Raw genomic sequence first — 12,364 nt, forward strand, 5'->3', positions numbered from 1 at the left:
CGAAAGGTGTACTCGTAAACAGAAAACAAAGTTTTAAATGAAATAATGTAACAGCAGTGTCTTTTTTGCTAATAGTAAAAGACCAAGAAAGTAAATACGGTAGAGCTTACAATAGCATGACTGCACTGTTAATTTGCGTTTATTCATAGCTGATAGATGGCTCTTTTTGGTGGTGCAAAAAATGTTTGATATGACAGTTGTAGGGCTGTTAAAAATCTACACATCTGTGATAAACTGAAATATACAGTGGAGAATGTTAGTTATATTTTTTTAGTGGAACGCTCTATATATTATTACTTATTCTGATTGTCGCTCAATTTTAAACATTTTTTGTTAACCATGTTATACCTAAATTCATTAGTTTCCTATACATCATGACATTTTCATCAGTTACAAAATACAAAATAAATTTTAAGAAACAATTTCATTAATTAACAAAAACGTATAATAAATATATAAACAAATCATGGCAAAACGGCTCTATTTTTTAATGTGTTGAAAATGACCCCCATTTACTAGCTGACAATGATACAACTATCATTCTTCACAACTTTGTGAGCGACTCTGTATATTTCTATTTATCACAGATATCTAGATTTTTTACAGTCCTACAACTTTTATATAAGACATTTTTGATCACTCCTGTATCTTTTGAAATAATCGACCGTTCTGGCATTATTATTACTAACCCTGTATGTATTTCATAGTTAAAAGACAATACAGCAAAACGTTTATTGCAAAAGTTTCTTTATAGTGATTGTTGAATAATCTGCCGTTTTCAAATGAATGTACTGGGTCAAGAAAAAGTTATCGATAAGACCTAACCTTAATTTTTTAATGGAGCACCCTGTATATTTTAATCTAAACAGATAGCATATTTTCCAACAATTAAAAGGTTTGGAATATTAAAAAAATTCAAAAATCTTTTTTAACTGTATTTTTTGAACCATTGAACCTTTTTAAACCTGTTTTTTAAACCTTTTGAATCTTTTTTGAACTTTTTGAATTACTTAAATATTTTTTGAATAGCATCCGTGGCGTGTTATATTTTTAAAAACCAAATTTGATTTGCTATTTTTGCAGTAAAATATACATAGAAAAAATGGGGTTAGGTTCAATAACTTTATTACCTGACCATGTATAATTATTTTGAAACACTAGGAAAATATAGGGTCATTCTCGAGGTCATTTTGATAATAAACTTAATTTTAATTTTTTAAAATATATTGAAATTTGTGGAGTTTTTTAATGGCACTGCTTATATTTTTGTCACCAAACAGTTATGTCATAAAAGTGATTTACTGTTTGTGTATTTGCTGCCAAAGTTTTCAAGATTTGTTGTAAATACAGGGATTTTCCTGGTAGCCGTTCGTTAGAAGCTCAAGGTTATTCAAGTTTCTCTATCAATATTTTTATCATACGAAGTTGCCACTGACGTCCTTATTTTAAATTTAAATACTCAGTTATTCCTTTTTTGGATTCCTGAGAAAATGTTTCAAGTTTCCACAATGCGCCTCTTATCCATTTTGACAATTCGTTTATCGCAAGATGTTCAAAGTATAATGACCAATTTAATCATTGTCAAGATTGAAAAAGTTCGTTTTTTCAACTGTGACACCCTGTATATTATTGATTATCAGATGCAGAATCAATTAGCTTTAATTTGGTCTATATCTACGTGTAAAGGTTTTGTTGTTAATCCGTGTTTCATATTTTAATGAGATTTTAATGAAACGGAGGCAACGTTGGTGAAAACAAAAAAAATACTAGAAAATCATTAGGGGCAGTTATAGCGCATCGATGCGTAATAAAATTTTGCATCAAATAATACACAGCGAGTGACCGTTGAAAAAACGAACTTTTTCAATACTGACAAGGATGAAATGTTTTGTCAAGCACCCTTATCCTTTATTATGCTTCGCCTACCTCAGAAGCGTTTACAACAAGTTGAAAATGAATAAAAGGCGCGTTGTATTTTTCGAAATTAAAAAAAAATATCTACAGTTGAGAATAGGTATAGGGAAGTCTGACATCAAATTTTCTCCAAAAATCAAATGAAAATATCTGTGTTCCTATTTAAAATACTTCTAGTGTTGCCAGAAGTTGAATATTTTAAAGTGTAAGAGAATCTTGACTAATAGCGTTTTCGATTGGCAAAACTCGTACTGCACGAGTGTTACACGAAAAACTGAAAAAATCCATGTGAAAATTGCTCTCAATGGAACATAAATGTTCGTAAATATTTGTTTTCATTTGTCCATAACCTCATTTTAGATTTAGGTAATTGACAAATCTCTATGCTAAAAAATGACTGAAACGATTTCAGTATTATTTATGATAAACGAGAGGAAGATAAATTTGAAATTCATGTAAAGGACCAATTTTTGACGTTCAGTTTAATGAGTAAGTGCAACTTTTTGTAAAATAGAAGTTATGGCTATTTCACCATCTTCGCTATCGCAAGATGACGACAAAAAAATCTCCAATGCAAGAAACAAATTCAAATTGTCGCACGTTTGTTTTGAAAATTTGTTAACTAGCAGCTCCACAAGCTCTCGGACCTCGTGCGTCGAAATTTGCACTGAGTGCGTAATTGTTGCATCACATTTGCCAATGGAACACAGAAAATTGCCCTAAAATTACCAATAAAACGTAAAAATTGCACTCGTGCAGCACGAGTTTTGTCAATCGAAAACGCTATAACACTGGACAAAAATTCAGAATTCTAGGGTTTTCAATCCACAAAAACTTTTAATCGACTTCCATGAGAACCTTGTGTACTTCATACTTTCATGTACAGGGAGATTAAAAATGATTGCCAGCTTTATAAAAATATCCGACATGCAGGTACATATTGCTCTACCGATTTTTAAATCTATTTAAGGTGTAACTTACCAAAATCCACCATACATAGTGAAACCCATAGGGAGATGTAATTAGTTATCAGTGTTGTTTGAACTTACATGCAAGTTGAAATTATTTGCACAATACAAAATATCTGTTTGGAATATGTTCGAAGTATACATATCGTGCAGATTTAAGATAACTATAGCATTAATACTAAGACAAGTTGAGAGTTATTGTCAGCTTATTGTATCAGTGTATAAACGCAAACGTAGAATTACTGTTGAAATTTGTTTGTAATATGTAACATAATAATATTGTAATTAACTACATTTAAAATAGTAGACAAAGACATCGAAATATTTATTTAATATATGAACAGCTCGTCAACTAATTAAAATACTAATCTGACTCTTTTTTAATATTATTTACACGTAACACAGGGCTTATAGTGTCACTTGTATTGGATGATGGTCATTCTGTTTTTTCCTTATATTTAAGACTGGACTGTATCACGCACAGGTTCAGTCTTAGCCCTCTCGGCCATTGGAGTGTATGCAAATGAGTCACTGCCTACTTACTATTCAGTTTTACAACCGTCTTTTAACTTTCTTTATCCGAACTGGACTAAGTGCTTCATTAATCTAATGCAAATGACACTTGACTTTTACTGCGAAGCTCTGCCAAAAATGTGTTCAACCAAAGTAAAATGTAAGAGTAGAAATGTATCTATTATTACCATTGTTTTATAAATGTGTGTTTTTAGGATGTTATTGTATTATGAACCTTTTTTATACTGCAGAACAGGAGCTGGTGTGCAGTTTCTAAATTTTCATGGTTTATAATAAAATAACGCGCTCAAAAAACAGCAATGTATTCACTGAGGTCTCGAGAATGACTCCATTTATATTTTTGCATATTCTAAAAAACTTTTCATTGCTTTATTTTTTGAGACACTTCGTATCGGGAAAGGTGAGGAGTTCCGAATTACACTCTAATGAATGCAAATATTCGTAAAAGTCTGAAAAAGAGTTTCTTAAAATGTACACAGGTGAATGAAAACTCCGTAAGTTGTTGGATACCAAAGTGTGTATGGCGTACAAAACAATCGGTATTAAACAATGTATTTGAAGCTGCATGCACCTGTTTAAGTGAGTAGTAAAAACATAATTGTTAGCTACTCCAAAACGGCTTCTATACGTAATTTTTGTCTAAAAGTTTTGTAGCCCACATACATTTTGACTTTGAATACAAATTTACCGGTTACTGGCAAAGTGTTCTTTGTTAAAGTACCTATATTTAAATGCTAAAATGTATTAGTGCCATAAGCATTTTTCCGCAATACATTCACGTTAACAATTGAGTGATCGGAATAGTAATATCTATACGCATGTGTTCCTGTGCTTAGCTATAGTGAAAAGGAGTCAAAGATCGTTTTATTTGCACAGTGCAATCATTTCTGATGATAAGTGACTTATTCACTCAGTTATAATGTACATTCCGTTTGCACTTCACATTTGACAGCAATATTTGTGCATGTTTTGCGAAGTCGGTTGTTATAATTTCTGCCTTACTTGTCCGTAAAGAAGTATATAAAACTGATTTTGTGTTGACATTTCAAAATCGCGACGTTGCAATTATCTTAACGGTTTATTGTAAAATAGTATTATTTCGGATTTTAGATTTTCCAAGGAAATTAGATAGCTCGCTATTTCAAATTGTATATGACAAAAATGCCCAGACAGGTAATTTAGATGCACAAAGTATTTATTATTGCAATTGTTACTCTCTATAGAAATTTGTTAAGATATTTCCGTTCGACAGACCAAGTTGTAGCAAAACGAGTTACCTAGGTATTTATACGTTTAGTTATTTTATAGAGTAAGCGCATAACAATATTGATATACAATAAAAAATCTATTACCGATTATATTTCATTTCAATTTTGTGTTACAGATGAGTTGACTAAAGGTACGTTTCCTATGAAGCGTTTGACGCGTGCGTCTGACGCGGTGCGGCTGACGCAATGCACCGCCTCAATAGAAAGCATGTTCTAACCTGCATGCGGCGGCCGGCACCTGTTATATGCGTAAATGCCACACCGCGTCAGACGCTTCATAGGAAACGTACCTTAATAACTCAAATGCAATTACAAACGTATAAGATGTAGTTTATTGGTCGAAAGTTAAGGCTGGAAATTGTAATTACTCACACAAACTTGTGTGCATTGTAGGAATACATAATGGAATTTGAATAATGATAGAATTTCAAAAAAAATCTCCATTTCTATTATATACATATAAGCGATTTGAGGCGGGGTGGTGCATCGCTCGCACTCGCTATTTCCATGGGTACTTTTAACTACTACCAACTAATAAACATTGTTACTATGGTAACACGTTTAACGAGCAGCTACCTGATTTTCGTTAGGGAAGTGGTTCATGATGGCTCGCATCTGCGCGCACACTTTCCCATAAATAACAAACTTTGTTGGAGACATAAAAGCGGCAAAAGAAAAAAAACAAAGAGAGTGGGTAAAGAGGCGTGAACAGTTGAACGCTTTTAATTTAATTACTGAATTGTGCGATCAAGAAGAGTTGCCTTTTAAAAATGTCCTTTTGATGGTTTGTTCGCACATTAAATATAGATGCTGAATACAGAATACTGCACCGGCAGCCACAGTAAAAGTTTCAATTTATTTAATAACTTTTGCTGCGCTTGCAACATTCAGAAATAGCTGTTCACACATGGCTACATCTTTAACTGCGTGCAACAAAAAGTTACTGCACGCAACCAGGGTGCGATCGCAACTTTGCAGGTTGCACTTGCTGCAGTTAAAGTTGCGCAGTTTTTTAATGTGCTGCGCAACAAAAGTAGATGTGTCTGATACTATCTTAAATCACACTACAATGTAGCAGTATGGAGGCATGTTACTCAGGAGTCCTGGACGTCCAATAACAATTTATGACATTGTAGCATCTTAACCCCCAGGTTCTACACTAACTTCACACTGCAAGAACACGGAAATAAAGTCAACCCGGCAACTTTTAAACAAAATGACCACCCGAATGACTATTCCCTCCAAAACTAAACAAGTTCCCGCTTGAATTTGAAAAGTGGCACGTGATCAAACGTTTAAGGCAGGGCCCCCTTACGTTTGTTGTAGCAAAGAGTACCCTTTGGTTATAGACAACGCTTTGACCTGAAGCACAGTAGGGAAGGAACATAAAAAACACTGAAACTGTGAAAAATTTGTTTAATAATGATGGCAATTATTATGATTGTAAAAGCTCGGAAATTTAATAGCGTTTTCGATTGGCAAAACTCGTACTGCACGAGTGTTGCACGAGAAACTGAAGAAATTCATGTGAAAATTGCTCTCAATGGAACATAAATATTTGTTGATATTTGTCCATAACCTCATTTTAGATTTAGGTAATCGACAAATCTCTATTCAAAATGACAAACGATTTCAGTATTATTTATGATAAACGATGAGGAATACAAATTTGAAATTCCTGTAACGGACCAATTTTTGACGTTCAGTTTAATGAGTAACTGCAACTTTTTGTAAAATAGAAGTTATGGCTAGTTCATCATCTTCGCTATCGCTAGATGACGACAAAAAACTCTCCCAACGCAAGAAGAAATTCAAATTGTCGGACGTTTGTTTTGAAAATTTATTATTATTATTATTATTATTATTATCCCTCTCTTGTTTTGGGCCCTCAACAGGCATGCCGCCCAATTACAGAGTGACCCGCATAATGCTATTTAGAGGTGCCTCTGCAGAAGGTCTTAAGATGGTCTATACTACTCCGGTATTTACCTTACGAATTAGGAAAACTGCAGGAGAACCTAATTCGGAGTAGCCGGTAGAATGCTCGGAACTGGCCTAAGGTAATTTCCATCTCCGCCACAGATGAAAAATTCATCTCAACCCAGGTTCGAACACCCGACCTTCGGATTTATAACCCAATGCTCTTACCACTGAGCCATAAATCCGATAAAAAATTTGTTAACTAGCAGCTCCACGAGCTCTCGGACCTCCGTGCGTTGAAATTTGCAGTAATTGTTGCATCACATTTGCCAATGGAACACAGAAAATTGCCCTAAAATTACCAATAGAACGTAAAAATTGCACTCGTGCAGCACGAGTTTTGCCAATCGAAAACGCTATAAGTCGAAATAACTTACATTGCAAAAATAAACTTTGAAAATGGTAGTTCACCGAATAAAAATAGAAATAGGCTGGGAAAAAAGGAACTTACCAATAAAATAACCAGCCGTCAAATTAATATCAAATTGTGTTGTAAAATTAATTGTTTGTGAAGATGTGAATGCGTAGAAGAAGTCCTTGGTCGCAAACTACATAACGGGCGATCAAAAATGAGTTGCTGTCGAGTCGCCTTTGGAAGTTCAAGTTAAGTACGATTTCCCTTGTAAACAAAAATTCCAAAGGCGACTCGACAGCAACTCATTTTTGATCGCATGGTATTATCTTTGCTTCCTTTATTGCAATTGAAAAAGTATGTAACAGAACCACTTCCAGCGGTGGCTCACTTCAGACAGTATGACGTCTGACGCTTGTTCATGTTTGTTTTGTTTGGTTATGTTTCATCATTTTGAGCCGGGACATATTTTGGCCATACAAAAATGGTTTTGTTTCTTCATTAATAATTAAAATTACATGAGCAAGTAAAATTGGAGTAAATCTGAAGGAAACAATCCTAACAATGGCTACGAAACGAAAGCCTGAAACGCAAGTTCCTGCGGAAGAAAGTGACTTGTTAGTTATCAGACCGCTGTAAGTTTAATAATTACTATACTTTTATAATTTTAACTTCCACATTTTAGGGGAGCTGGGCAAGAAGTGGGCAGATCTTGCATCATGATTGAGTTTAAAGGAAAAAAGATAATGGTAAGTTGTAATCTCGGTTGTAATAAATGAACAATTGCAATAACGTACAACTTACAGCTCGATTGTGGCATTCATCCTGGTCTAACTGGAATGGATGCATTACCGTTTGTCGACTTAATTGAAGCAGACGAGATAGATCTCTTACTTATCTCTCAGTATGTATTTAAATGTGCTTCTTAGTAAGTTATTCGATTTTTTATAGTTTTCACTTGGATCATTGTGGCGCTCTGCCGTGGTTTTTGCAAAAGACGAGCTTTAAAGGTCGCTGTTTTATGACCCATGCAACAAAAGCCATTTACAGATGGTTATTGTCGGATTACATTAAAGTGAGGTATGCAGTATGAACTATATGATGAATCACTATTTCTTGAAATTGGTCTATATCCAAATTTGATAGACTTCTCTTGGATTTTCATCTAATAGTCATTGTAAATTTGATTATAGCAACATAGCTACGGAGCAGATGTTATATACAGAATCAGATTTGGAGGCGAGTATGGATAAAATTGAAACCATAAACTTTCACGAAGAGAAGGATGTATTGGGGGTTAAATTTTGGGCTTACAATGCTGGACATGTACTTGGCGCTGCCATGTTTATGCTGGAAATTGCCGGCGTTAAGGTTGTTTATATTTTATGACAAGTATTGTGATGTTAAGCTGTTTATTTAAGATCCTATATACTGGAGATTTTTCAAGGCAAGAGGATCGACATTTAATGGCAGCCGAAATACCTACTGTGAAACCAGACGTATTAATCACGGTAAATTTGCATGTTTAGTATCATAATTTTTAATGAGCTTTGTAGGAATCTACCTATGGAACTCATATCCATGAAAAACGTGAAGAACGTGAAAGTAGGTTTACAAATCTTGTCCATGACATAGTAATGAGAGGTGGACGTTGTCTCATTCCGGTGTTTGCTTTGGGTCGTGCACAGGAACTTTTGTTGATACTAGGTAGGTAACAGAATTCTTTCAAGTTTCAAAAATGTAGATAGTGGCCTTACAGATGAATATTGGAGTCAGCATCCAGAATTACATGACATTCCAATTTACTACGCCTCATCATTGGCAAAAAAATGTATGGCAGTTTATCAAACGTACATTAACGCTATGAATGAAAAAATTCGAAGACAAATAGCGATTAATAATCCTTTTGTTTTTAAACACATATCAAATTTAAAGGTGAGATTATTGTATATCGACGTCTGTATTGGCAATTTTTTATAGGGTATTGATCATTTTGATGATATCGGGCCTTGTGTGGTGATGGCGTCCCCTGGTATGATGCAAAGTGGACTGTCACGCGAACTATTCGAGTCGTGGTGTACAGATGCAAAGAATGGTGTAATAATTGCAGGTAAGGAGAAACTTGATTGGCAATACAAAATTTGCAAATATTAAAAGTGCAGTGTTGGGTTTCTATTTATTTTTTTAATGATACTTTTGTTAATTTGTATCTACTTTTTTTCTATTGTTTCTATTGTTCAGTTCTGCTTATTTCTTATGCTCTTCTTTTCCATATCTTGTATTGCTTACCTCTTTCCATTCTCCTCCATTGTTTATCTGTAACACTTTTACACAAACATTTTTTGGAGTGTTGCTACGTTTTTGTTGTTAACTCAACTTGTCTATTTCCTTTCCAATTTTAGCATTTAGCCTGATACAGTGCTCGTACAGTGCAACCTCTTTATTCCGGACATCCAGTAATCCGGATATGCCAATGTCACAATGAAGTTTTCTTCATATGCCCATACATGCATTTTATTTATGTAGATTAATGTTTGGTTATTACATGTTTCATTAATTAGAATTTATGCTGTTTTTCAATAAAAAAATTATTTGAACATATAAAATAACCTTGTCCAGTCACACTAGTTTAGCCTACTATTCAATAATCCAGACAATTCACTAATTCGGATACACCTCTTGCATTTAATTATTGGGATTAAAGAGATTGAACTGTATTTAAATACTGTCTTCTGATCTTTTTATTATTTCAATATCACGTGCAGACACTAAATATTGATTCGGGACTCTAATGACTGGTTGGATGTAATATTACCTCGCCTGATTATTCTGTTAGAAAAAATAATATATGGTAATATGAATGGCTCTAGAGATTTCTACTGATATCATTCATAAATGCCCACAAAAAAAGAAAATGTTGATGAACACCCTGTATCTTCGAAACGGCTGAGCCGATTTAAACAAACTCGGGTTAGTTCTAAAAAGCTATTCTTCAGCTACAAATATTATACTATTTGAAGTTTTGTTAGTTTCACATATCACCGCTTGAGGGCTTTTTTCGACATTCCGACAGAAATGGTTAATTTTCTCAAAAAGATTAAATGCATTGGTATGATTTTTTTTCATGAAAAAGTAGCTAAATGATGCCTAAACAAACTCGCGAAAACAGCATCTCGATATCGCATTTTCCAACGAAGTTTGGTGCGCTATTGCAGCCACTTTCTCTGTCCGTCCGTCTGCCCGAGGCGTTAACTATTCTTACAGTTTTCAAGATATTAAGTTCGTTCTTTTTGCATTCGGTAGCGTATAGATCTAGCACTTGAGCCAAGGAAAATCTTGACAATTAAACTGCGCATGCGCAGAGTGCGCAATGGCAACTTCCTTATTTATTAATATGTTTTGTTGAAATTTTAACCACAGATACTTCTGGTGAAGGCACATATGTCGCATACCTACAGTAAAAATCAGTTGTGCGCATGCAGGCGACTTTCTTATTTATCGAGATATCCTTTTGAAATTTTAATCACAGATGCTTCTGTTAAACATAACAGATATTGCAAAAATTAGATCTGCGCATGCGCAGTCAGTGGGAACTTCTTTATTTATCAAGATATTTCTTTGAAATTTTAACCATATATGCCTCTAGTAAAGAAAATCATAGCGCACATAACGATGGCCTTTTGGGAAGTACTGATCATTCATGGAAAATGTGCTTTTGAATTTTTCCACGTGATTCACGCGATTAAACTTGTGTTACTTAAACAACTTGGCTTACTTATGATGTTCATATCAAACTTGTACAATATCAATTAATAACTAAGAGTATAAACACTATAAACCCGTTGCAAATGTTAGTAACGAACTTTTTGAAATAATTCTTACAGGTTACTGTGTTGAGGGAACATTAGCCAAAGCGATACTCTCCGAACCTGAAGAAATCGTTACAATGGTTGGTCAAAAACTACCACTAAAAATGTCAGTAGATTACATTTCATTTTCCGCGCACACAGACTATCAACAGACCAGCGAGTTTATACGAATCTTAAAACCACCTCATGTTGTAAGTGTCACTGAACGAAAATCTTAGTTTTAATCGCCATTCGGTTAGGTGTTAGTGCACGGCGAACAGAATGAAATGAGCCGTCTAAAGGCTGCCTTACAGAGGGAGTACGAAGACGATCCAAACACTACAATGCAGCTGCATAACCCGAGAAATACTCACGCAGTTGAACTCTATTTTAGAGGCGAGAAAACTGCAAAAGTCATGGGATCTCTTGCTGTCGAACAACCGAAACCAGGAAATGTTTTGTCGGGCATACTAGTTAAACGCAACTTTAATTATCACATTCTTGCCGCAGATGATTTATCTAGTAAGTACTCGAACACCGAGTCTTTCGTATAGCGAGTTTAATATTGTAGAGTATACTGACATGTCAATGAGTCAAGTTATGCAACGCCAGAGCCTTCATTATTCCGGATCCATTAGTGTTTTACGTTATCTGGTTACTCAGGTGGCTGGTCTGTTGGAAACCATTGAGGGCGATAGAAAAATGAGAGCATTTAACGCTGTTGATATAACCATAGAAAATAAAATCGTAACTTTGGAGGTTATTTGAATTTCGATTTACAAATTTTGTAATTAATTAAATTGTAGTGGGTGGCAAATCCTGTTAATGATATGTATGCGGATGCCATTGTTGCTGCTGTTTTACAAGCAGAATCATTAGACGCCCCGACTAAGAGTATGACGACCAGTGCCAAGGTGGATAGGATGCATTTTAAGGTAGGCTGTTCTCAGCATACGTGCATCTGAGATCTCGGTACAGAGACTGTTGGGAAGTGCCTGATTGACAATATTCATTTTGTAGGAATGTTTAATAGAAATGCTACAAGACATGTTTGGCGAAGATTCAGTGCCCAAAATGTTTAAAGGTGAAAAGTTGTACGTTGTTGTCAACGAAAAACGTGCAGATATTGATCTTTTAAATTTGGTAAGTTTATTTTGATGTTGCAAGAAATACAAAAGCTGACTTTGAGACATAATTTTTTTAGTTTTTGGGTTTAAAAGATTTTTATGCCACATATCATCATTTTTTGTATGAAGTTGACAGTTTTAATAAGTTTTCTTAATCAATTAATTGCATCTGTTGATTTACAGGAAGTGGTATGCCCATCCGATGAAACTTTCCAGCAAATTGTGCAAACTGCAGTTTCTAAATTGTATCAGTCACTGGCACCTCCACAAGTTGAAACTGCTGCGTAACAACAAGCTCTTTCATAGTTCTTTGAGTATATAAGGTACTAATAATTTGTAGTTATAGCAATACAATAAACATAAATTTGTATTA

The 12,364-nt window shown here is 34.4% G+C and overlaps 1 protein-coding gene across 2 annotated transcripts; it reads left to right on the plus strand.

Moving 5' to 3' along the window:
• Positions 1-7,401: 7,401 nt before the first annotated feature.
• LOC116159355 (cleavage and polyadenylation specificity factor 73) lies at positions 7,402-12,364 on the plus strand. Of its 2 annotated transcripts, XM_031472318.1 has the most exons (15): positions 7,402-7,651; positions 7,702-7,765; positions 7,823-7,920; positions 7,968-8,096; positions 8,210-8,387; positions 8,438-8,527; positions 8,573-8,723; positions 8,776-8,951; positions 8,997-9,126; positions 10,901-11,076; positions 11,125-11,386; positions 11,436-11,623; positions 11,671-11,799; positions 11,885-12,007; positions 12,175-12,364. In XM_031472318.1, exons 1-15 carry the CDS (start codon positions 7,581-7,583, stop codon positions 12,277-12,279), a joined length of 2,070 nt encoding a protein of 689 aa, XP_031328178.1. In that variant the 5' UTR covers positions 7,402-7,580; the 3' UTR covers positions 12,280-12,364. The 2 variants fall into 2 exon arrangements, with proteins under 2 accessions (XP_031328178.1, XP_031328179.1); XM_031472319.1 differs by lacking the exon at positions 12,175-12,364 and having other exon boundaries at positions 11,671-11,836; positions 11,885-12,013.

This window comes from Photinus pyralis, unplaced genomic scaffold, assembly GCF_008802855.1.
Source record: "Photinus pyralis isolate 1611_PpyrPB1 unplaced genomic scaffold, Ppyr1.3 Ppyr1.4_LG1, whole genome shotgun sequence".
NCBI lineage: Eukaryota > Metazoa > Arthropoda > Insecta > Coleoptera > Lampyridae > Photinus > Photinus pyralis.